Here is a 27,031-nt window from a genome sequence, read left to right as displayed (position 1 = left end):
TGCACTACCTTTGTGGAAACACTGGTCTGGACAGGGGATGGTAAAAGCCCGAGTTAAAGACCAGGATGCTTAGAGGCCGGTGCTAAGTTTTTAGAACATCTGGGCGACTGGGGAGCCTGAGTGGCTCGGCTGGTTAAGGGGCCAACTTCGATTCAGGTCACGATCTCACGGTTCGTGGGTTTCAGCCCCGCTTCGGGCTCTGCTCAGTGGCTGGAGCCTGCTTTGGATTCTGTCTCCCTCTCTGCTCCTCCTGCGCGTGTGCTCTGTCTCTCAAAACTGAATAAACGTAAAAAAAAAAAAAAAAGAAAGAAAGAAAAGAATATCTGGGTTATCATTATTCAGTTACATTATTGTAAGCGGCTGAAAAGACATGAATAGAGGTAAGTCTTCTGAGGCAGATCTTAATAGCCAAGATCCCCACTCGTGGGTACAAAAGCGAGAGGAGAGTATCAGACTAGGTTGATAGAATGTTTGCCCTCGTAAGAAGGGACACTTTTTCACATAGATGACACACTGTTCTAGTTCACTGATAACTAGAAAGTCCTTGAAGCTTTAGATACTGCAGGAAAGTGAGAAAGAAGAAATTAAAGAGATTAGAGACCAGGCTTAATGTTTCGAAATCCGTGCCAGATCATAAAGCATTTCCCACTGCATACAAAATCACTTAGGTCTGGGTGAAACACGCTCCCCCGAAAAGCAACTTTAGAAATTGGGGCCAACAGATCCTAGGGAGACCGCAGTGATTCTCACCTTCCATACCCGTGTATAATATCTGCACCCCTCAAGCGTGGGCAGCACCTATGACTTCCTTCTAATGATGGAAGGTCATTCCTGTGGTTGCATCGTTGATATGGGACTCTATCTCACTAGCGGTCTCTCTCCCGTTAGCCTTAGAGAAGCAAGCAGCCACGTTGTGAGCTGCCTGCAGAGGGAGCCGCGTGGGAGGGAACGGTGGACAGCCTCTAGAAGCTGAGGGCAGCTGATGGCCAAAGGGAAAGGAATTCTGCCAACAACTGAAAGGAGTCTGAAGCAGATTCTCGCCCCAGTCGAGCCTCCAAATTAACCCACAGGCCCAACTGACGCCTGAATTGTAGCCTTGAGAGACCCAGAGCAGGCACGTCTAAGTTGTGTAGACTCTTGCTCCACACCCATTGTGGGATAAATAATACATGTGTGTAGTTTGAAGCTGCAAATTTATGGTAATTTATTATAGAGCATAGAAAGCAAATACAGAAATCTTAATATATAAAAGAGAAAAAAATGGGAGAAAAGGAACACTGGATGATTGGTCATTTGGGGTATTTATTAATGAAGATCAAATATCCAAAGGGCAATCCTCAATGCTCATTTCCATGATTTTAAGAGTTGGTCCTTCCATGTCATGACTGTTGTCACCTTGGACACCGTGAAGCTGAAGGGACGGGGAGAGTTCCGGGCTCACACAACATAATTCATTCGAGGTCTCCACCTTTTCAGTGTCACTGTCGCCTTCAATGACATTCACAGAGGTTTCTTGGTCTGTTAAACTGTCTGAGACACTTGAATTTTTTTCATCCGAAATTGAAGGTCCAGGATTTGCTTCATCATTCACTTGTTGAATTATAACCCCTTCTGAATACTTCGATTTGTAGACGGGCAGGAAAAATTCATCCGGTGAGGAGAGTTTCTCGTTCTCACCCTTCGGCACGGATAGTAACATATCCAAAGCTTTTTGGTATTGCTGACGCTCCTGTTGAATTGTGGCATCGTGGTTACTTTTATGATGATTTTCTTCTGAGTCCTCAGCCTGTTCAAAACCCAGTAAATTCAGCATATCGACATCATCCAGCTTTACTAAGTTTTCCTTGGATGTGCAGCCTAAGTCCACCTTCAGGATACGCAGCAGGTGGCGCATTTTTCCCTAGGATTAAGACAAGAATAATGACATTAGCTGAGCTAGTCACACTGAACTACTTTTGTGGGCAGTGCTGTTAATCTCAGCAGGATTAATACTTACTTCACGCACGCTCCCCGCCCCCGCCACGCACACAAAAGGTACAAGGGCAAAACCGCTCTTGTTTTTAATGCATTCTTTGAGGCTATGGAAAAACTTCAAAATTCTTTCTATATTAGAATTTTTCTAATGAATGTCTGAAGAAAAACAAACCTCCTCCAAATGATGTTTATTTTGTTTTATGTGTCGCTCAAATAGTCGTTCTAAAAACCTGAAAGATAAATAGAAATGCCAATGTCTCAAAATCATAAAATCAACCAAATACAAAATGGTCACGCAATAACAAAACTGCTAAAGGTTGGAAAATATTTTTCAGATTATTCTTTTTCTTTGCAAAACCAAACACTAATCCTTCCCTGTTCTGTCAAGTTCTCTGATTTGGGAGCTAGTATGGGTCTTAAGTTATATTACAGACGCCATTGTTTCTGAAAGAGTATATACCACTTGTACTTTTGTGAATATTTTATTTTATTTTTTGTGTGTGTTTTATTTATTTATTTTTCAATATATGAAGTTTATTGTCAAATTGGCTTCCATACAACACCCAGTGCTCATCCCAAAAGGTGCCCTCCTCAATACCCATCACCCACCCTCCCCTCCCTCCCACCCCCCATCAACCCTCAGTTTGTTCTCAGTTTTTAAGAGTCTCTTATGCTTTGGCTCTCTTCCACTCTAACCTCTTTTTTTTTTTCCCTTCCCCTCCCCCATGGGTTCCTGTTAAGTTTCTCAGGATCCACATAAGAGTGAAACCATATAGTATCTGTCTTTCTCTGTATGGCTTATTCTGTGAATATTTTAAATGAGGTCCAACAGTTCCCTTCCCTCTGCCCCCACCACAAAACAAAAACTTTTTTCTTTTTTCTCTCACACACGTATGCACACAACAAATGCCTTTTCCTCCCCTTGTTTCTCACATCCACAAACCCCCCAAACCAAACCCTAAAGAAAATTCTCTTACACGGAATTATTTTATAACGCTTCCTAAATTATACTTGAAAAAAATTCCACTGATGGTAAATCCACATAATAACCTAAAAGCTATCACTTATTAAGTACCACTAAGGGCTAGACATTTGTGCTAGACACATAATCATTATACCCCTAATCATGACCAATATTGGGAGAAAGGTATTGTAAAGACCATTTTAAAGATGAGAAAATAATCTAAGATGATAACTTCCTCTCTCTTAAGGTCCAAAACCATTAAGAGAATTTAACCCAGATGTGTCTGGCTCCAGAGAAAATCTTCTCACAACTAAACCACACTTGTGGTGCTATCATATGAATGTATCTATACCTTTGCTGAAAACTCATTTGTTGCCATTTTTTATTATCAATGAAATTAGCTAATCTTAGATTTAGTAGTTCTGAATTACTTGGCCGTTTTTAAAAAGCCCAAGGAATCCATATTCTACCCTTTACAAACAATACATACTGTTTGGGTATCAATTTTGTTTTTCTAATCAACTATATATTTTGAACATCCTTCTGTATCAATAAATTCACTTCATTTTTTTTTGAAGTTTATTTATTTTGAGAGAGAGGAGTGAGTGCAAGTGGGGGAGGGGCAGAGAGAGAGAAAGAGAGAGAGAGAGAGAGAGAGAAAGAGAGAGAGAGAGAGGATGAATCCCAAGCAAGCTCCATGGTGTTAGTGCAGAGTCCAATGGGGTGCTCGATCCCACAAATCGCTAGATCATGGCCTGAGCTGAGATTAAGAGTTGGACACTCAACCGACTGAGCCACCCAGGCACCCCCCCGAAAACATTTTTAACCACTTAAAAAAATTTTCTTTTTAATTTATTTATTTTGAGACAGAGAGACAGAATGCGTGTGAGTGGGAAGAGGAGCAGAAAGAGAGAGAATCCTGCGCTGACAGCATGGAGCCTGACGCAGGGCTCGATCCCATGAACCACAAGATCAGGTCCTGAGCTAAAATCAACAGTTGGATGCTTAATCAGCTGAGCCACCTGGGTGCCCCCCCTTAACGACTTTTTTTAAATGAAAGAAGTAAATAGAATACTATATTTAAAAAAAAACTTAGCTCTTCTTGGTATATCTTTTTATAGCAATAAAAAATGTTTGCTTTAATTAAAAAAAAACTTCACATAAGAATAGAAATAATTCATTAGAAATGTTGTACTTGACATAATACAACAGAGAAAGCATGTACACAAAATGGAATTCTAAGATATGCAACATAAAGTGCGCCTCACTGCCCAGTGAACTTTAGATGAATAAATGTTCAAGCTGACTCAGGATCACACAGTTTCCTTAAGATGTGCAATATCGAATCTGGTTTTGCAAACTTTCCATTTCACTTACAATGTGTAAACCTAGCCTTTAATTTGTGCTCACTTTACTAGTAACAGTTGTTAACAAAAATGCTTGCTTTGGATTCTTGTGACAAGTTTCAAATAGTAAAATGAGGTAATGGATCTCTGCAAATAAGAAGCAAAAATTCAGTTCACTAGTCTATATAACTAAGAGATATAATAGTAATTTTTGTTTTTATGTACACTCTATGGGATTTTTACATGGATGACAATGTTGTCTGTGAATAAAGACAGTTTTACGTCTTTCTTTCAAATAAGGATATCATTTTTCTTCTTTTTCTTTTTTTTGTGATAGATTTTTTAAATTGAAGTATAACTGACATACGTTATATTGGTGTCAGGTGTACAACATAATCATTCCATATTTGTATGTATTGTAAAATGATCACCCAAATAGGTCGAGTGAACATCCATTACCACACCGTTACAGAATTTTTCCCTTGTGATGAGAACTTTTAAGATTTATTCTCTCAGCAGCTTTCAAAAATGCAACACAGTGCTATTAACTATACCCACCGCCCTGTACATGTATTATATCCCCATGACTTATTTATGTTATAACTGGGAGTTGTACCTTTGACCACCTTTACCCATTTTGCCCGCCCCCACCCTGGCAACCGCCAAGCTGCTCTCTGCGTCTAAGAGATATAACTGTATTTAAATGAGTAAAACCTCTGTTCTTTCCTGTAACTCCCCAAACTGTGAACTTGCCTCATATAGTGTGAATTAAACATTCTTTACAATTTGCTACCAGTTATAAGATTATGTCCCCCCAAGAAAGCACTATAATTTTTCATTTCCTAGGATATGGAAATAACTTAAAAAAATTAACCTCATAAAGAAGAGTATTTAATGTACTGTTCGACCGCCATAATTAAAAAATCTAACCTGTTTGAAAATAAACCAAGTTTCAGAATTTCATCTGTTACATCTTCAATGAAACTCAGATACAACAGTTCTTCCTCACTGTGAAGAGAAAGCAGTACACAGCATATAATTATTTCCTACTTACTCTGAAAACTACAGGAAATATGAGTACTTAATTAGGAACATCTACCTCTGCTATGACAAATGTACTGCTATCTCATATTACTAAGAGGAATAATATAAAACAAACTATGTCTATCTTCTATTTTTTTTTTAATGTTTATTTTTGAGAGACAGGCAGAGAGGGAGGGAGACACAGAATCCGAAGCAGGCTCCAGGCTTGAAGCTGTCAGCACAGAGCCTGATGAGGGGCTCAAACTCACAAACTGTGAGATCATGACCTGAGCCGAAGTTGGATGCTTAAGTGAATGAGCCACCCAGGGGCCCCATCATCATATATATATATATATATATATATATATATATATATATATATATATATGTTTATTTACTTTGAGAGAGAGATAGAGCATAAGCAGGGAAGGGGCAGAGAGAGAGGGGGAGCGAATTGTAAGAAAAATTAGCATTCAGTCCTGACTGATTTAATAATGGTTTGTGTGATTCTCTTTTTTGTTTATTTATTTATTTTGAGAGAGACAGAGACAGTGCGAGTAGGGGAGGAGCAGAGAGAGAAAGAATCCCAAGCAGGCTCTGCCCTGCCAGCCCAGAGCCCGACGTGGGGCTCGATCCCATGAACTGGGAGACCACGACCTGAGCCAAAACCAAGAGTAGATCTCTTAACTGACTGAACCACCCAGGTGCCCCATGATTCTTAATTCTTGATTTTCCCTAGGCACAATGAAGAGGTCAAAAAGATCTTACTCAGAGTGGAGTTTTCTCTCTGGAGGAAACTGCAAAGAATACTGACATACTGCCCTGGAAAGAGAAAATGACAATATTTGAACAAAACAATGATTGGCATGCAGTAAGTATTCAGTAATATTATATATCAGTAATAATAGATTGTAGAATTTTTAAAGTACTTTCATATCTGTGATACGATCTCATCTTCAGAACAGCCCTGTTTGGTATATGGGGTCGGTATTATCTTCCCACTGACTGATGAGTTCACCAGGGGGCAGAAAGGTTGGGTAACTTACCGAAGTCATGTTGTTAGTAAGTAGCAGAGATATTTTGAACTCGTCTTGGGAACTACAAATTCACAATCCTTTTTAAAACTGGACTACAGCACTTATCTAGGATACATAATTTTACTTTGACTACAGTTAACATGTAAATAATGCTGGAGACAGATATTTCCCTATGAAAGACTTTTTTAAGCTGATTATTATACTAAATTTTGTCATTATTTAGTTATATCATCATTAGTTAATTCCAAGCTTTTTATTTAGGTATGCTCAATTAAAATATTTTACTTTTTAGATAGAAACTACTAGAAAAGATAAATATTCCTTTCTTTAGGGCGTTCTTTATGTCCATTGCAGAGAGGCTTAAGAGTTAGCTTATAAATCTTCTGAGCACTGAGGCATCATGAAGGTCAGCGGTGAACTGCCCACAGCCTTGCAGGCACCATCTCCCTGGGGGAAGGGCCTGGGCTCTGAGGGATCACAAGGGCTTGCCTTCCGGTCGCCTGTATGACACCTCATTCTTGCCTCTTTTTCATCTCTAGCCCTTTTTTACTTCCACCTTCTTCATCTCATATATAATCTCTGACTCTGGAAATGCATTTGACAGCTGAAACTATCAAAGGCATTTTTGCTAAGCCATCATTTTTGTTTAGGTGCTGTATTCCGTGATTACGAAATACGATGGGTAGTCTGAAAAACAGTGCCCAATACACAGCAGGGACAGATAAAACCCCAGCACATGGTGAATATTCACAATCATGAATTAGGAGTCCTCAGATCGTGAGGTTCTTCAGTATTATTTCTGCCATGTAAACTGGTTAGCATCACTGCTAGAGGGTTTGCCTTGAGGAAAAAATCCTTTTTCCTACGAATAGCAATGGCATATAAAACAAGCCAGTGCCCCCCTTTTTCATTAATGAATTAGCAAAATAAATTCATTTAAACTTTTACTGAGTACCTACTTCGTAAAATTTCATTAGTAAAACTAACACTGCTACTGAATTGTGTAACACCAAAATAGATTAGAGTTCACGTAATTAAAATAGTACTTATGTTGCAAATATCATATGTCTGTTACACAGGAAAGCAGTTAAATCTACAGTTGAAATGACTTCTGTAAATTGTTTACCTGGGTGAGGAACACTGGAAAGTTCCACCTTTAATCTCATCCCATGGTAAGTCATGCCCTTGCAAGGGTAAAGGAGTTATTTTTCCTTTGGTATCATATGTCATACAATTAGATGCCTGGGAATGAGAAGAATCGATCTTTATTTTGCTTCAAGAATACATTATGAAAGCAGAAATAAAGCAAAACAGCAAACTTCAAAAAAGCCAAGGAGGGGCGCCTGGGATTCTCTCTCTCCCTCTCTTTGTGCCCCTTCCCCGTTCACGCTCTCTCTCTCTCAAAATCAACTTAAAAAAAAAAAAAAAAGTCAAGGAAACAAAGTGGAGACATCCAGTAAATAAAAGTGACTGCTATATTATAACAAAGGATGTTTTTAGAATACATTTTCTACCCAATTAAGACTTCTTTCTTAAGTTTATTTAAAGTAAGGTAAGACAACTGCTTATTTCTTACATTTTAATGAGGGATATATATTTTTTTAATTTTTAAATTTTATTTAAATCCAAGTTAGTTAACATATAGTGTAATAATGATTTCAGGAGAATTTAATGATTCATCACTTACATACAACACCCAGTGCTCATCCCAACAAGTGCCCTCCTTAGTGCCCATCACCCATCTAGTCCAACCCCTACCCACCTCCCTCCATCTACCCTCAGGTTGTTCTCTATATTCGACAGTCTTAATGAGGGATATTTTAAATCTGTTAAGGAATTACCACAAATAAACATGCAAAGAGAAAAATGAAGCAAATGTGCAAGTTTTAAGTAAACCTGAGAAAAAAATATCCCATTATAACAAATTCAAACAGCTCATTCGTGTCAAATGTCCATGTATCAACTACGGAGAAGCAGTGGTAGTTCTGGTGGTTCCGTCGATACTATTAACACACACAAATATCGGCAGCTTATTTTTATAGAACCCTTACTACGAGCTGCATCCGTGGCGAGCATTTCCTTGCAGTATTAGATGAGTCTTTACGGTGCTCATTCATGCACAGTGCTGCTAGAATTTGGTGTGATCCTCATGACCTTCAAGCAGACTGCTGAGGGCAAGGATTATGGAGTAATGGGACACACCATTTCCTTACCAGGTTATGGACAAGCATTTGGAGCACAACGTCATGAAAATGGACTTACTTCATTTATTTTGCTACCTACTGAGCTAACTCTCTTCCTAAATCTCAAGCTAGTCACAGTCCTCCTCTACTGACCCCTTCTCGGGCAAGGCACTTTATCTATATCAATTATTCCTTGATAAGTGACCCTGCACGGTAAGTACAGTTTCTCTTGATGCAAAACTCTGCTCTCAGAGGATAAGGGATTTGCCCTCGGGCTCTGAGTGGCAGGGCCCATGTCAAACAGGTATGAATGGCTGACATGGAAACCTACAATATGCATTCAGAAGGGAAGATGGAAGTTCAGTATGATTATATTTTATTCTTTTTTTTTTTTTAAGTTCATTTATTTATTTTGAGAGAGAGACAGAGAGAGAGGCAGAGAGACAGAATCCCAAGCAGACTCTGCACTGTCAGTGCAGAGCCTGACATGGGGCTCAAACTCACGAACTGTGAGATCATGACCTGAACTGAAGTTGGATGCTTAACCAACTGAGCCACCCAGGCACCCCTATATTTTATTCTCTTATTTTCGAGTCTGTGTTTGACATTTTAATAGACAAACTGTTTTTGCAAACAAATATAAATTAGGATACAAGTGTATGATTAACACTCCCAAAATAAAAAATAAAAACAATCAGTTTATGTGAAAATCAGACTTAAAGCTGTAATATTTTAAAAGAAATGACTGCTGGGTCGCCTGGGTGTCTCAGTTGGTTAAGCGTCAGATTCTTGATTTCGGCACAGGTCATGGTCTTGTGGTTCGTGGGTTCAAGCCCTGCGTTGGGCTCTGTGCTGACAATGAAGAGCCTACTTGGGATTCTCTCTTTCTCCTCTCTCTCTTGCCCCTCCCCAGCTTGTGTTCACATTTTCTCTCTCAAAATAAATAAACATGCTTAAGAAAATAAAAGAAATGACTGCTGAACACTCAAAACATACACAGTGTAAAACAGAGCCTATGGTCCAGAAAAAGTAAAAGCAAATATAAGGGGTGATATCCACCTATTCTCATAAAATGTATAATTTCCAATAATATAATCAGTGGCAATTCTTCAAAAGAAAAATTACAGGCATAGGAATTAAAATGACTTCTATACAGCTTTTCTGGTTCCTTTAGTATCCAAATCTGCATCTTTGAAGCAACATTTAAGGTATTTTATTCACCCATTCCTCTATCTAGCAGGCCAATCAACCATCTAGAAAAGATGCTAACAACAAATGACTTCTCAGACGGGGCGGGATCCATCTGGCCACTCAAAAGGAGCAACAGGCCTTTGTAAATAGGTAGTCCTTCTCCATGCTGGTGGCATCATATGCGAGAAGTGTCACTGAGAGATTCTTGAAGTCCAAATAGCTATACATATCCTATTAAGTGAAAGTGGCTGTAATTCCAATGCAGCACACAGAGAGATCTCATTTTTATTACCTGCTTTATGTTCTTTTCTGAATCTGTGAAGTTCTTGGTCTCAAATGCCTCAAAATCAGATTTAAAGCTGTAATATTTTAAAAGGAATAGTTGTCAAGCTTTCAAAATACAAATACCGTGATATGATAACAAGTTTACTGTCTTAAAAACCCCTCAAACTAAGAGATGAAATCCATCTATTCTTATAAAATGTGTAATTTCTGATTATATAATCAGGAAACAGATATGGTTTGGATTACACAGCTTCCTTTTCCTTTTCTTCAGTAGCAGCTAGATTTCAGCTGGATAGAATGGGACCAGGGACATGAGAACTATTATCCTCCAAAGTGGTCATAAATACAATCAGAAAAGGATATGATATGCTTGCTTTCCTCATTCCCCTCCACTCTTTAATCCTTGGGATTAAACGTACGCAGACTCATCTGATATTTCTGTACCTCTTATCTGTACCTAGAGAAAAGAATACTAGAGCTAAATTGTTTTTTGCTTTCTAAAATTAACTAATACTTAGGATGAGGTAAATAGCTCTTTATATAGCACCAGGAAAAACCATCACAAGTCAGCTAACACTAAATACTTTATAAGATTTGTTCGTTTCTTCAATCATTTGGCAAACTTTTACTGAATATTCATTATGTGCCAGGCACTATCATATATGAAAACATTATTGAGGCAAAATCTATGGAATTTCCAGAAGTTACCCCAATTGCCTGAATTATTCCTGGGGAGTTGCTCCTATGTAACAGTGGAGTTGAATATTTGCAGGGAAGGGAACCCAGGGAGAGTCAGAGAATCAGATGTCCTCTTTCCCTCTCTAGCCCACTGTTTTGCCATTTTTAAAATGAAGCAATAGACATATTTACACAAATGCTACTTGATGACATATTTTAAGGATTCTCTGAAAGTATATTTAAAAGCACATACCATGTTTGAAACAATAAATTAAACTATGTAACATTCCTGTTTGTAAGGAAAGCTTGACAAGTTTAATAGGTACTTTTCAACAATGACTTGGGTAGTTCTAGTGACACATGCAAAAGGAAAAGACATTAATCTCATTCCAATCAAAAAGGCACTCCCAGACCTTCAGTCGGGCATGTTAGGCACATGACGTAAAATAAGGAATATTATTACTATTTAATTTCTACAACACCCTGAAGGACTTACTGTTGGCTGTGAATGGGCCATACCTGCTTAAATCAGTCTGGGTTTCCGCTTCTATCCGCTGATCTGTAAACTCCTTTTTTCTTTTGGCAGGCGTATAATATCGGTAATGTGACAGGAAAGATTTTGCTTCTGTTTTTAAAGTGCGTGGAGTGAATGGCAACTGTCTGTTGGAAAAGAGCTCAGAGTGTTTATCCAAAAGGTCCCCACTTGGTGCTTTTGAAATAACTAACTGAAACCGATGGGTATTTGGGCGCGTGCTCCTGGGCCCTCTGCCGTACGGAGTTCCAGAGCACGGTTTCCTAGGCCCAGAGGGGGTGTAGTCCACGTTGAACATGGAGGACCCGGAGTTCTTCTCAGTACCATTTGTGAGGACTTTATCAGATTTAGGTAGATTCAACTGCAGTCTCTCTGAAGAAGTTGCTGGTGACCTTGTGAAGGATGGAAATCCATTCACTTCTCCGATTAACACGTCTTCATCTTGTGGTTCTCCTGAAGGCTAAAAACATTTGGTTTGCTACAAATTCTCATAACTGGGGATCTCTCCAGATTATATACCCAAAAATGGTTGCCTTAGGAGGTCTAGAGAACTATATATTCCTGAAGGTGTTAGCATTGATATGACTTCTATTCAAGGTTTTGAATTATTAATATATAAAAATATAATTCTAAACATAAGTAAGACCAGTCATTTTTCTTTCTGAAACTAAAAAAAAAGCAATTATTCACATCTACCTATATCTGGTCTTGAACTTGTACATTGACATCTACGGGTAGATCTCAGCTTTATCTGAAGGTTTCCAAACCACCTGTGTGCACCAATCCCCTTCTCAACCACTGCTGGTGGCGGCACCCCCCTTCCCATCGGGCCTTTAGGGCAATCTCCGGGGCCAGTGGCGCCTCAGACTTGAAGGCTTTGAAGAAATGAAAAGGAACTTCTCTCCACTTCTCCTCACAAGTGGGGAGAGCCGAAAGGAAAGGCGTTTTGGACTGCTCCATTTCTTTTTGGTTTAATTTTGGAAGAATCATTTCTACAGGGTATCCAGAAAATCTTAAAACATAGATAATATTTTATTCTTTTACAGGTTGGATGTCCAAGAAGCTCTGTCTATGATTCCAGACTTTATGGACACCTGTGTATGCATTACAGAACTTTGAGGCACTTTATTAGGTAGAGGGGAAGTTACATAGAAGTCACGGATTCTGAGGTGACAATGACTAGGATTTAGCTGTTACATCTGTCCTACAAGCTCACGGGGACAAAAACAAGAGAAAGATGAATAAGCCGAGCAAGAGAATAGCTGAGTGCTTCTTGTGTGCGAGGTACTGTTCTTGCCATTGAGTAGAATAAAAGAGAATGATTAGAACTTCTATCACTGCTGCTAGTGGGTTACTATGCTTACGATGTATAAGGTATAGTTCTAATTAATTTACATGCACAACTCATTCCATCCTCACATCAACTTCTGGGTGGTAATACAAATACTACTTAAAAAAAATTTTTTTTTTAACGTTTATTTATTTTGAGACAGAGACACAGCATGAGGAGGGGAGGGTCAGAGAGAGAGGGAGACACAGAATCCGAAGCCGGCTCCAGGCTCCGAGCTGTCAGCACAGAGCCCGACACTGGGCTCAAACTCACAAACCGTGAGATCATGACTTGAGCCGAAGTCGGACGCTTAACCGACTGAGCCACCCAGGTGCCCCAAATACTACTTTTATTTCAGAGATGAAGAAAATGAGGCCGTGCAGGGTCGCACAGATTTGAACCCAGGCTGAGCTTATGCTCTCCATGACGACATCATATTATCTATTATAAAGACTCAATTGAAAATTATATATTTCAGGTTTTTAAAAAATAAACTCTACACCCAACGTGGGGCTCGAACTCATGACCCCAAGATCAAGAGTTGCATGCTGTACTGACTGAGCCAGGCAGGTGTCCCCGTATTTTAGATTTTTTACACCATGAGGAATTTTAAACCGATTTTAACTCTTTGCCTGATGGTGAACCAGTCAGCTAACCTAAGAACTGATTCATCTAAGTAAGAAAACTGCAGATAACTGAATAGGGTAGCTAAAGGCAAAGTCACCGATTTCCTTTCCAAGTGTTTTCTAACCTGATCTCAAATACAAGGCAAAATTACTCAAAGCAAGGAAATATTTTGGCATTAAATTCTGAGTCACTAGGGTCCTTTTTTAATGATTTCAATATATTAGTTTTAAAAAGCACTCCCAAACAAGACTCGCAGCTTATATACCAGAAGAGTTTGGCTCCCGGGAAAAAATTTCTAAGTACGATCTGAAAAATCTTACAGGGCTATTAAATAATAATCACAGGAATTATTTATACTTAGAGGAACGGTACAAGCTGAGATCAGAGGCTGCAGAAATGCATAAAGCATTAGACTGCCTGCAAGAAAACTCTTATCAGTAATGGTTATTTAATAAACAAAACGAAACACCAAAGAAAGTCTTTAAATATTTTTTTTTTTTTTTAATTTTAGAGAGAGTGTACACAAGCAGAAGAGAGGGGCGGAGGGAGGGAGAGAGGAGGGGAAGGGAGAATCCTAAGCAGGCTCCACACTCAGCATGGAGCCTGACGCAGGGCTCGATCCCACAACCCTGGGATCATGACCTGAGCTGAAATCAAGGGTCAGACACTCAACCGACTGAGCCACCCAGGTGCCCCCTCAAAGGAAGTCTTTAAAGGCAGAAATATACTCTCATCTGTCTCAAATGGGCTGGAAAAACTGCTTTTGAACTGACTGAAGGCAAGAAACTTCTCTATTTTTAGGTATCATAATTCCAACCTTGCATCCTACACTTTTTCTTTCCTTGGAAACCTGTAGGACATAGTATGAAATCAATTGTACCAATCTGCTTTTTGAGATTATATAACGGTTTCCTGTAGGTATGAATATTGGAAAGCTTGGATGGATATAATTTTCACAGAAAATAAATAACACACTGGTAAATTCACCAAAATCTGGACAACAGGTAACTGTAAAGTTCTAAAATCAGAGTAGGGTTTATCAATTATATGTGAATAGAACAAAAATTCTGGTTGTAATCTGACCGCTTTCATTTCTTAAGTCAGCTTTACAGTTCAATGTGATTTGTTGTGAACTGTGATTTAAGAATTTATATAAAGTGATAATCGTTGCCCAGCTTATACACTCATCATGTTTTCATGTCAAGAACACATACCCAACTTTTACAATCACAGAACAACTGAGTACTATCTTTTTCAGGGACGATGTCAGAAGAAACAGCACACAAAGATTTTGCAATTGTCAGGTTTTAAAACAGTCGAGGAATCATTTCAATTGCAGAATAGGATGGGTACAAATTATTTAAAAATCTGACTAACATTTGTTTTGCAAAAAAGTTTCAAATTCTAGTTTAAAAAAGAAACTGATAGGGGTGCCTGGGTGGCTCAGTCGGTTAAGCGGCCGACTTCGGCCCAGGTCAGGATCTCGCGGTCCGTGAGTTTGAGCCCCGTGTCGGGCTCTGTGCTGACAGCTCAGAGCCTGGAGCCTGTTTCAGATTCTGTGTCTCCCTCTCTCTGACCCTCCCCCGTTCATGCTTTGTCTCTGTCTCAAAAATAAATAAACGCTAAAAAAAATAAATAAAAATAAATAAATAAAAAAATAAAAAAGAAACTGATAGCTCTTGCTTTTCATTGTTTTATATTGCTTTAAAAATGTTTCAGGGATGCCTGGGTGGCTCAGTCGGTTGAGCATCTGCCTCTTGATTTTGGCTCAGGTCATGATCCCAGGGTTGCAGAATCAAGCCCACTGAGCATGTAGCCTACTTAAGATTCCCTCCTTCCCTCCCTCCCTGTCTCTCTCTCTCCTTCCTTTCCCTCTGTCCCTCTCCCCCGCTTGTGCTCGCTCTCTCTAAAAAAATTTCCTAGATTTATTTAGGAATATGGGTCACATTCACATATTCAATTAATACTAACAGCACACAGTAGGTGCTGTACCAGTGAGGTGAATGACTGGTGAATAACTGTGTGGGGTTACAGGGTACAGACTGGAAACACACTGGAGGCTCCTGAGGTGACAGCGTGTGAGTCAGAGTGTGAGAGAAAGAACAGTATGAGTGTCTGGACAATTAGAAGAAACGGTTTTTGATTATATGATCTCACATATATAAATGGCTAATATGTTCAGAGGCTGAAGTTAGCATGTTCTTTTTAATTGTAGCAAACTTTTCAGGATATGCAGATTATAACTAGGATAGGTGTCTATTAACCATAAAGCCCAATTATTAAAATAGTATACCCCAAATAATAATTTGAATCTGAATTCATCTAAATGTTTATCAAGGCTTATAAAAAATGTATGCAAATTGCAAGTTACTGTGAATTCTTTTTTTTTTTTTTTTTTAATTTTTATTTATTTTCAGAGAAAGAGAGTGCACTTGTGCTTGCATAGGGGAGGGACAGAAAGAGAGGGAGACAGAATCCCAAGCAGGTTCCATGTTGTTTGTATATAGTTTTTGTCCACTTAGAATTCACAGTAACTTGTGGGGCATCTGGGTGGCTCAGTCTGTTAAGCGCGGACTCTTGATTTCGGCTCAGGTCATAATCTCATGGTTTCTCAGAGCGAGCCCCGTGTCAGGTTCCTTGCTAACAGTGCAGGCCTGATTGGGATTCTTGATCTCCCTCTGCCCCTCCCTCACTCTTGCTCTCTCTCTCTCTCAAAATAAATAATTAAAAAAAAAAAATCTTTTAAAAAAAAGGAAACACTTTAATACAAAAAATATTAAGATAAAGAAGTTCAAAGCACAGTGATAATAGGTTTGATTTGATTCACCAAGAAAATATATCATCTCTTAATCTGTATATATAGAATAATATACTTAAAATCTACAAAACAAAAATTGGTAGTACTAATTTTTAGAGAAGTAGCTAAATACATAATCATGTGGAATACTTCTCTTAATAAATGATAGACAAGACAAAAAATCAATAAGATTTGAATATATAAAAGATATGAAGTTTAATCCAATGAATACAGAGTATATGAAATACTGCATGCAACAACTATGGAATATATTTTCTTTTCAAACACATAATGACACGGTGCATTTTAAGAAATCTGTCTCCCTACTGGGCCATAAAACAAATTTCTCAACAAATTTCAAGAAATGGGTATCATATAGATGTTCCCTGACCACAGTACGGTTAGGCTAGAAATCTGGAACAAAGAAAAAAACTAGGGAAAAAATACATACAGATATTAAGAAATACTTCTAAATGACTCTTGGGTTAAAAAAGAAATAATGGAAAATACTCTCAATTGCATTGTAATAAAAATACCACATATCAAAACTTGTGGGATACAGCTAAAGCAGCATGTGGAGGAAAATATATAATCTTAAATATGCTTATACCGTCCCAGAAGTGAGGATGAGAATAAGCTAAGCAAAAGTAGGAACAGTAATGCAAAATAAACCCAAAGAAAACCAAAAGGGGAAAAGGTAAGAGCAAACATTGATAAAATAGAAAACAAAATACAACAGAGAAAATTAATGAAGTAAAAAAAATATGCCCTTTTTAAAAAGACTTTAAAAACTGATAAATCTCTGGTGAGAAAAATCAGAGAGAAAATAAAGGCACAAACAAACAACACGAGGAATAAAAGGGGGAAATAATACATATTCAGGAGAGATTAAGAGATTATATTTAAACAAGTCTCTGCCAAAAATTTGAAAATTTAGATGAAATGGACAACTTCTGACATAAATACATAAAAAAATAGTTCTATAATGATTCAAAACATTGAAATAGTGGTCAAAATCTTCTCAAAAAGAAAACTTTAGGCACCCAGATAATTTTAATGTTGAGTTCCATCAAATTCAAGGAATAAATAATTCTAAATTCATATAAATTATTCTACAGCATGGAAAAAGAGGAAATAGCACATAGACATGAGTAGAGAAGAAGGAAAATTATAGGTCAGTATTGATAACGGAGGTAGATGCTAAAATCCTAAACAAAGTCTCAGCAACTCTACCAACTATGAATAAAAAAGGTATTGCACCACGACAAGGCTATGTTTATACTAGGAATGCAAAGTTGTTTACAACATTAGAGACTTGACTGTAATTCACTACATAAACACATTTAAAAGAAAAATGATATCACCTTTTCAAAAAATGCAGAAAGAGTATCTGATAAAATTAACATGCATTCATGAGAAAGGAAAAACAAATCCACCATCAGATGTTAAAAGGTATCCCAGAACACCAATAGCAGAGGTCAGTAAGCTATAGGCTGCAGCCAAATCTGCTCGATTTTTTTTTTAATGTTTATTTATTTTGAGAGAGAGAGAGAAAGGGGCAGAGGGAAAGAGAGAGAGAATCCCAAGTCATTTCCATGCTGTCAGCACAGTGCCCAACGCACGGCTGGATCCCACACAACGTGAGATCACGACTAAGCTGAAATCAAGAGTTGGGTGCTTAAAACCAACTGAGCCACCCAGGCACCCCTGGCCTACTGTCTTTCTTTTCTTCTTCTTCTTCTTCTTTAATGTTTGTTTATTTCTGAGAGAGAGAAAGAGAGAGAGCGAGTGCAAGAGAGCAGGGGAAGGGCGCAGAGAGAGGGAGGCAGAGGATCCGAGGTGGGCTCTCGCTAACAGCAGAAAGCCTCACTCAGCGTGGGGCTCAAATTCACGAACCTTGAGATCATGACCTGAGACGAGGTCACACACTCAACCGAATGAGCCACGCAGGCACCCTTGCACTACTCCTTTCTTAATAAAGTCTTACTGGAACACAGCCATGCCTGTTCATTTATATAGTGTCTGTGGCTACTATCCAATGGCACAAGGGTCATGAGCAACCGTGGCCTGAAAAGCCTAAAATATTTACTATCTGGCTCTTTACAGGTGAAGTTTACCGATTCTGACATATGGCAAACGCGCTACCACAAAGTCAGGTTGTACCACTGATGGAGTAGCTTGGAAACATCCGCTTTTATTTATTTATTTTTTTTATTCTTATTTTTTTTAATGTTTATTTATTTTTGAGACAGAGAGAGACAGAGCATGAATGGGGGAGGGTCAGAGAGAGAGGGAGACACAGAATCTGAAACAGGCTCCAGGCTCTGAGCTGTCAGCACAGAGCCCAACACGGGGCTCGAACTCACGGACCGCGAGATCATGACCTGAGCCGAAGTCGGACGCTTAACCGACTGAGCCCCCCAGGCGCCCCACATCCGCTTTTAAAAAGTGAAAATACTATCTTACCTTTTGTAGAGTGGTAAATAATGACTTGGAATTATTTTTAGAATTGGCCGGCACTGCTGTCTTATTTAATTTCAACTCCTTTTCACATCGTGCCAATTCCTTTTTGAGTTTCTCTCTTCGTTGTTGGTCTGCATCTGAGGGGGAAAACAAATCTTTTAAAATGTAGAACAAAATAGAAAAATTAAGGTCTTGGTCGTGGAAGAGGCATAAAGGGCACTTTTTTTTTTTTTTTGCTAAAAAATGTTTACACTATTGATATATAAATAAAAATCCAAATACGTTTCTGTATAGAGAAGCTAACAAATACTTAATTTACAGAAACTGTAAGTGCATTAGCTATTTTTAAAAAGTGTTTATTTATTGAGAGAGAGAGCACACATGTGTGTGCAAGCAAGCGGGGAAGGGGTAGAGAGACAGAGAGAGAGAGAGAGACGGAGAGACAGAGAGACAGACAGAAAGAGAGAGAATCCTAAGCAGGCTCCAGGCTCAATGCAAAGCCCAATGCAGGGTTTGATCTCACAAGCCTAAGATCATGACCTGAGGCGAAATCAAGAGTTAGATGCTTAACCGACTGAGCCACCCAGCGCCTCTGCATTAACTATTTAAAGAGCATAAACAAGATGTGACATTTTGGCTCCTGGCTAAGCCTAAGAGCTCAAGAAAGCAATTCCTAGCTGATATTCAGAGATACGAAAGTTAGAAAGCTTGATGTGTTGTAACTCTGTCGTTACTAAATGCAGAGTCTGAGTTGATCCACAGACTCTCAGCCAAATGCAGTATTATTGTCAATACTATCACATACAAATTTAAGTTTTATAAATGACTTAAAAAATAACATTATTTGCAATCAGGATAATGGATTTCTACTTCTCTTAACTGCTATTATTTGAAAATATAAATGAAAACAGTGGTTTCACACTTTAGGATGCAAGTCAAGTACTGAGTTGTTATCAAAGATTTATCATTGTATAAAGGCTGAAAATAGCAAAATGAAAGCTAGTCAAATTTCAGAGTTAAATATAAACAAAATGAAATTGTATTTTCATATAAAATTAAAAATTTAACATATACTTTTTATTGGAACTTATCCCAATTTAATGGACAGTATAATTTCAAGTTTCAAATCACTCTGATTTGAATCAGAATTTATAAAAATTTCTATAAGCTTAAAAAACAAAGGTAATTTATATGTATATTTAAAGTCTGAACTAGGGACACCTGGGTGGCTCATTCAGTTGAGCGTCTGACTTCAGCTCAGGTCATGATCTCATGGTTCCTGAGTTCGAGCCCCGCATCGGGCTCCATGCTGACAGTGCGAAGCCTACTTGGGATTTTCTCTCTCTCTCTCTCTCTCTCTCTCTCTCTCTCTCTCTCTCTCTCTCTCTCTTTCTGCCCCTTTCCTACTTGCTCTCTGTCTCTCTCTCTCAAAAATAAATAAATTAAAAAATTTTTTTAAAAATTACAAGCATGCTAAAGTAAATATACTTATTATTTAAAATGTAGAGTGAAATATAGATGACTCTTGAACAACAGCATGGGTCCACTTGTACATGGATTTTGTGCAATACAGTAATGTAAATGTCTTTTCTCTCCCTTGTGATTTCTTTTTTAAACCTAATTAGTAATTTGGCCATTTTTTAAAATGATTTTTTATTTTTAAGTAAACTCTACACCCAATGTGGGACTCAAACTTACAACCCCAAGATGAAGAGTTGCATGCTCTACCGACTGAACCAGCCAGGTTCCCCCTACCTTGTGGTTTTCTTAATAATATTTTCTCTCTAGCTTACTTTATTGTAGCAATACAGTATATAATACATGTAACACACAAAGTATGTGTTAATTGACTATGTTATCAGTAACGTCAACAGTAGACTCTTAGTAAAGTTTTTGGGGAGTCACAAGTTATACAGGGATTTTTGACTATGTCAGGGGGTTGGTACCCTAAACCCCACACTGCTTAAGGGACAACTTATTACTTTCAGCTTATTCTATCCTCAAATACTTGCTTAATGAATGTATTAACTACATTAAAGCAGATGACATCTGTAGAGTGAAATAAATAGAACTTTCTCAGATCTATTAATCTTACTCATAGGTAAAAGGAGTAAAAAAACATAACAGAGTCCTTAACACTATCAATTTTTAAATACTTTCATATTACCAAATCTGTCCAACCTGTTCATTTAAGTAAAGCCTTCTCATACCATATACAAAAACAACTCACAGACCTAAATGTTAGAGCTTAAACTATAAAACTCTTAGAAGAAGACAGAAGTGTAAATCTTCAGGACCTTGGGTTAGGCAGATTTCTTAGACACAACAACCAAAAAGCACAAGAAACTAAAAAAAAATTAGACTTAGTCAAAATGAAAAATTTTTATACTTTTTCAAAAGACACATCCTAAGAAAATAAAAAGGCAAGTCACAGGTGGGGAAAAATACTTACAAATCATATAGTTAATAAGGGATTGCATGCAAAATATATAAATAATATACAACTCAATAAGACAACCCAATTAAAAAGTGGACAAAAAATCTGAATATTTACCAAAGACATACAAATGGCTAATAGGCATACAGAAAAAAAAGGCTCTACATCATTAATCATGAGGAAAATGCAAATTTAAACCATAATAAGATACCACCTTCACACCCACTAGATGGCTATAATGAAAAAGGGAGTCAAAAGGGGCAGGTGCCTGGCTGGCTCTCAGTTGGAAGAGCATGTGACTCTCTTGACCTCAGGGTCATGAGTTTGAGCCCCACATTAAGTGTAGAGATTACTAAAAAAAAGAAAAAAAACTTGAAAAAAAAAACGGGGAGCCCAAAACAAGCGTTAGCAAGGATGTGGAGTAACTGAAATCCTAATGTGTTGGAGGTAAGAATGTAAAAAGGCACAGCCCCTTTGGAAAACAGTTTGGCAGTTTCTTTAAGAATTGAATATACTTTGGGGCACCTGGGTGGCTCAGTCGGCTAAGCATCCAACTCTTGATTGTGGCTCAGGTCATGATTGCATGGTTTGTGGGTTCAAGCCCCAAGTCAGGCTCTGCAGAGCCTGTTTGGGAGTCTCTCTCTCTCCCTCTCACTCTGCCCCTCCCCCATTCGCACATGTGCATTCTCTCTCAAGATAAATAAACTTAAAAAAATCATTAAAAAAGTTAAATATAATTTTACCTATGACCCAGCAATTGCACTCTCCGGTATATACTCAAAAGAGATGAAAACTTATGGCTACACAAAAGACTGGTACATGAATGTTCTTAGCAGTGCTACTCATAATAGCCAAAAACCCAGAAATGATGCAAATATCCATCAGCTGATGACCAGACAAAATGTGGTATTATCTATACAATTTAGCAATACTATAGCAATACTAATACTACATAGCAATTAAATGAAGTACTGATACAATCTAAGGAAAAGGTGAATCTAGAAAACATTATGCTAAGTGAGAAGTCTAATGTAAAAAAACACAGAGTGATTCAGTTTCTATGAAATGTCCAAAAAAGAAAAATCTATAGATTAGCAGTTTCCTGAGGCTAGGGGTGGCCATAGAAAGCAGCTGCAAATGGGTACAAAAGATCTTTCTGGGCTGACATAAATGTTCTAAAAGTGGTTTGTGCTAATGCCTGTACAATTAAAAAATTTTTTTTAACATTTATTCATTTTTTGAGAGAAAGAGAGACAGAGTGCGAGTGGGGGGTTGCAGAGAGCAAGGGAGACACAGAATCTGCAACAGGCTCCAGACTCTCAGCTGTTAGCATAGAGCCCAATGTGGGGGGGGCTTGAACTCACAAACTGAGATCGTAACCTGAGCCAAAGTCAGATGCTTAACCGACTAAGCCACACAGGTGCCCCTATGCAATTTTTAAACTTAGTAAAAATCAGTGAATTTTATAGTATGCAAATCATTTGTCAATAAAACTGCTATAAAAAGTAAAGTCTTTTAATGCATTCGATTTATGGGACTATTTGATCAATTCAACAAACTCTGTAGAGCTATTCCAGTGTAGATACTATGAAGACTGAAATGATCAAATCAGTAGTAGTCTGTTAGATAGAAGAATGTATCTTATAAAAACAGATGGCTTAAACCCAGAGATTTCCTTTTTAAAAAGTGTCTATAAAATGTGTTTCTAAGTTATATTAATTATAATGAGCATCAGCTCTATAACACAAGAATAATGAATATTAATTACACTTTAGTTTGGTGATAACAATCTTTGTAATTCTTCTGGCCATCACAATTTTCTTCATTGACATGGCAAAAAAGAAAACCTCTTGTCTCAAATGACTGAAAGCAGAAAATACCATGTGATAAATAAGCACTAGCTAACTCTAAATTCCAAAAACCAAAAATAGGAGCAATTCTTTAAATACAATCTATATGCTGTCAACTCTCAAATTTTTTTCTGCATCCTGGACCTCTCTCCTGAACTCCAGACTCAAACTCCGACTACCTCCTTAAGATCTCCATTTGGCTATCTAATAGATATTTATTTCAAACTATTATAACGACCACGAGTGAGATCTTGATTCACTTCCTCCCCCAAATCTCTTCCTATCATAGCCCTCATTTCAGTAAATTAGAACCTATTTTGATTGACAGGCTCTAAGTGTTGGGAGTCATCCTTGACTCCTCTTTTTCCTCATACCCTATCCACATCCAACCCATCAGTAAGTACTGTTGACATGCATTTGAAATGTTTCCAGAATGCAGCCATTTCACACTTCCTCTACTGCAACCACTTTGGTCCAAGTCACCATTATTTCTTTTCTTTTCTTTCTTTTCCTTCCTTCCTTCCTTCCTTCCTTCCTTCCTTCCTTCCTTCCTTTTCTCCCTTTTTTCTTTCTTTCCTTTCTTTTCTTCTTTCTTCTTTCTTTTCATTCATTCATTCATTCAAGTAAGCTCTACACCCAAAGTGAGGCTTGAACTCACGACCCCAAGATGAAGAGTCGCATGCCCTACTGAGTCAGCTAGGTGCCCCAAGTCACCATTATTTCTTATCTGCATTCCTGTGTACTAACTAGTCATTCTGCTTCTACCATTGCCCCTTACAGACTGTTCTCAATTCAGTAGCCAGAGAGATGCTTTTAAAAGTTAAACTGGCTCTATTACTGTTCTACTCAAGACCCTCCAATGGCTTCCAATTTCATCCAGAGTGAAAGCCAAAGTGCTCACAATGGCCACAGCCCACCAGGTCTGCTCTCCCTGTCCCACCTCAATAACTTCCCCTCCTAGCACTCTTCAGCAGGCCCATTTCACATCAGCTATGTAGCTTTCCTTGCTGTTCCCTGAACACACAGATCACGATGCCATTTCAAGGCTTTTGTAATTGCTATTTCCTTGGTCTTGACTGTTCTTCTTCCCCCATTTACCCACTTGCCTCTCCTTTAATTCTTTCAGGTTTCTGCTCATTTTATCAGTGAGGCATTCTCCAGTAGACTCTCAATGTCTCTTATCCTGCTTGATTTTTTTCTATTGCATTTATTACCTCCTGACATATTCTGTATTTACTTTTTTCTTTGTATTTACTTATTGTCTCCTTCAACTAGAATGCAAGTTCTTTTTTTTTTTTTTATTTTTTTTTTTTTATTGTTTTAACATTTATTTATTTTTGAGACAGAGAGAGACAGAGCATGAATGGGGGAGGGTCAGAGAGAGAGGGAGACACAGGATCCGAAACAGGCTCCAGGCTCTGAGCAGTCAGCACAGAGCCCGAAGCGGGGCTCGAACCCATGGACCACGAGATCGTGACCTGAGCCGAAGTCGGACGCTTAACCGACTGAGCCACTCAGGCGCCCCTAGAATGCAAGTTCTATAAAAGCAGGTAGAACAGTATCCAGCACATAGTAGGTACCTAATAAATATTTGCTGAATTAATCAACGAATAAATTCTAGTGAACTAAACAACATATTATGCAAAATACCTGATTATTTTAAATTGGTGAATATGGATTTTAGATCCCAGGGTTTGGTTCAGTAAGGGGATTAATACATATATTCAGGCAGGCTTTTTATTACTCAAACTAAATAAAAAAGAGATAATCTTATTTTATATATTTATTGTTCAGGAAATTAATATCTGTATGAAAACTAAGCAAAACTTTCCCATTTAGAGGTGATTCTAGTTAAACAGGATTGTCTGATAATGACAATTGGGTAAAAACATCTTTTTTTTTTTTTTTTTTTTTGAGAGAGAGAGTGAGAGCGAGAGCAGAGGAAGGGCAGAGGGAGAGGAACAAAAAGAATCTTAAGCAGGCTCCATGCCCAGTGCAGAGGTCAACGTGTGGCTCGATCCCACAACCCTGGGATCATGACCTGAGTTGAAATCAAGAGTCGGACACTTAATCGACTGAGCCACCCAGATGCCCCAGGTGAAAACATCTTAGTGCAAATGATTCAGATTTTTTAAAAAAGATTCAATTTAGCTATCTAGCTATTATTTCATTTTCTTGTGTGTGTTATCTCTATACCTAACGTGGGGCTCAAACTCATGACCCCTGAGATAAGAGTCACGTGCTCTACCAACTGAGCCAGCCAGGTGCCCCAAATGATTCAGATTTTTTTAAGCTGGTAAATACTAAGCCAGTTTTTTGTGCTACAAAACATCATTAATATGATACAGAAGAAAAAATATACACCACAGAAATTAAAAATCTGGAAGGATCTTAGAGATTATCTAATTACCTTTCATTTTACAAGAGTGGAGGGTAAGAAATAAAATGACTTGCCCACGTAACTTGAATGCTGTGGTCAATTTAGTCTGTAAAAACATACTTAATTCTGTACTCTTGCCTAAAACGCCTTTACTCCTCTTTTAAAATTATTTGAACTCCAAGATTCCTTCAAAGATATGAGAGCCTACAGTAGGGCCTGTTACAAACTTACGTTTGTACATAAGGGAATACACAGAAGGAGGAGAATAAAAAGTGCCAGGTACAGGACCTGCAAAGACACTGTGCTCACTGAATGGCAGCTGGTGACAACTGGCTCAGCTTAAAGGTCCTCTCTGTTCCACTAAGAAGATATCCAAGAAGAGACTGGGACCAAACGATCCTGCAGTCTTTGATCTTTCCCAGGTTGCACCTAAGGGGCATTTCCCTACCTATGGTCTCATTCGTTCACCACTTAGCATGCACTACCTTGGGCTGATACTTATTTTTTAATATGGAAATCCTCTCTGATTTTGTCTTATTAGTAATACTGAATTACTAGTAATACTAATAATCTACTACTAGACAAGCACAGGCCATGTCCTTTGGCTATTTTTAAGTATATATTTCCTGATTTGAACTCAAACACTTCAAATGGTATCTTTTAGAACATTTTAAAATAGGAATTTCAAATTTTGTGATCTGATTATTTCCTTAGTAAAGATTATTTAGAAATCTTGGGTCACTATAGCTTTTCACATACATGTAACTATCAAGTTTATCAGTTAAGCTATTAGGATACAAATAGTAGACAATATCTATCTGGAGAAAAATGCTGGTTATGGTAGTTTAATGAATCATTCACTAACCTTAAAAAGCCAAGGGAAATGAGAATCCTTGGCAAGCCCTTTAGAACTACCTAATTTTTTTTTTTTATTTATATCCAAGTTAGTTAGCATACAGAGCAATAATGATTTCAGGAGTAGATCCAGTGATTCATCCCCTACATATAACACCCAGCACCCATTCCAACAAGTGTCTTCCTCAATGCCCCTTACCCATTTAGCCCACCCCTCCACCCAACACCCCTCCGGCAACCCTATTTGTTCTCTATATTTAAGAGTCTCTTACGATTTGCTCCCTCCCTGTTTTTATATTATTTTTGCTTCCCTTCCCCTATTTCATCTGTTTTGTATCTTAAATTCCACATATGAGTGGAGTCACATGATATATGTCTTTCACTGACTTGACTAATTTCGCTTAGCATAATACCCTCTAGTTCTATCCATGTTGTTGCAAATGTCCAGATTTCATTCTTTTTGATTGTCAAGTAACACTCCATTATATATGTATATATTTATATATTTTATATACATACACACATATATATATTTGTATGTATATAATTTATACACACACACACACACACACACACACACATCTTCTTTATCCATTGATCAGTCGATGGACATTTGGGCTCTTTCCATACTTCGGCTATTGTCGATAGTGTTACTATAAACATTGGGGTACATGTGCCCCTATGAATCAGCACTCCTGTATCCTTTGCATAAATACCTAGTAGTGCAATTGCTAGATCATAGTGTAGTTCTATTTTTAAGTTTTTGAGGAACCTCCATACTGTTTTCCAGAGTGGCTGCATGAGTTTGCATTCCCACCAACAGCACAATAGGGTTCCTCTTTTTCCACATCCTCACCAACATCTTTGTTTCCTGAGTTATTAATTTTAGCCATTCTGACAGGTGTGAGGTGGTATCTCATTGTGGTTTTGATTTGTATTTCCCTGTTGATGAGTGATGTTGAGCATTTTTTCGTGTGTCAGTTGGCCATCTGGATGTCTTCCTTGGAAAAGTGTCTATTCACGTCTTTTGCCCATTTCTTCACTGGATTATTTGCTTTTTGGGTGTTGAGTTTTATAAG

The 27,031-nt window shown here is 38.0% G+C and overlaps 1 protein-coding gene across 3 annotated transcripts in view; it reads right to left on the bottom strand.

Moving 5' to 3' along the window:
* Nucleotides 1–1,282: 1,282 nt before the first annotated feature.
* SPATA7 (spermatogenesis associated 7) overlaps nucleotides 1,283–27,031 on the bottom strand; it is a 39,558-nt gene continuing 13,809 nt past the window's right edge. For all 3 annotated transcript variants that reach the window (XM_019461959.2, XM_019461960.2, XM_019461961.2), the window contains 8 exons: nucleotides 18,434–18,567; nucleotides 11,201–11,673; nucleotides 10,011–10,077; nucleotides 7,471–7,586; nucleotides 6,076–6,129; nucleotides 5,215–5,292; nucleotides 2,147–2,204; nucleotides 1,283–1,900 (listed from right to left, as the gene is read on the bottom strand). In XM_019461959.2, coding sequence (XP_019317504.2) covers nucleotides 1,316–1,900; nucleotides 2,147–2,204; nucleotides 5,215–5,292; nucleotides 6,076–6,129; nucleotides 7,471–7,586; nucleotides 10,011–10,077; nucleotides 11,201–11,673; nucleotides 18,434–18,567 — 1,565 coding nt within the window. In that variant the 3' untranslated portion in view covers nucleotides 1,283–1,315. The remainder of the gene's footprint in view (nucleotides 1,901–2,146; nucleotides 2,205–5,214; nucleotides 5,293–6,075; nucleotides 6,130–7,470; nucleotides 7,587–10,010; nucleotides 10,078–11,200; nucleotides 11,674–18,433; nucleotides 18,568–27,031) is intronic.

Source organism: Panthera pardus, unplaced genomic scaffold (assembly GCF_024362965.1).
Source record: "Panthera pardus isolate Hobbes unplaced genomic scaffold, ASM2436296v1 HiC_scaffold_24, whole genome shotgun sequence".
NCBI classification, from domain to species: Eukaryota; Metazoa; Chordata; class Mammalia; order Carnivora; family Felidae; genus Panthera; species Panthera pardus.
This window is presented reverse-complemented; position numbering and strand designations above follow the sequence as displayed.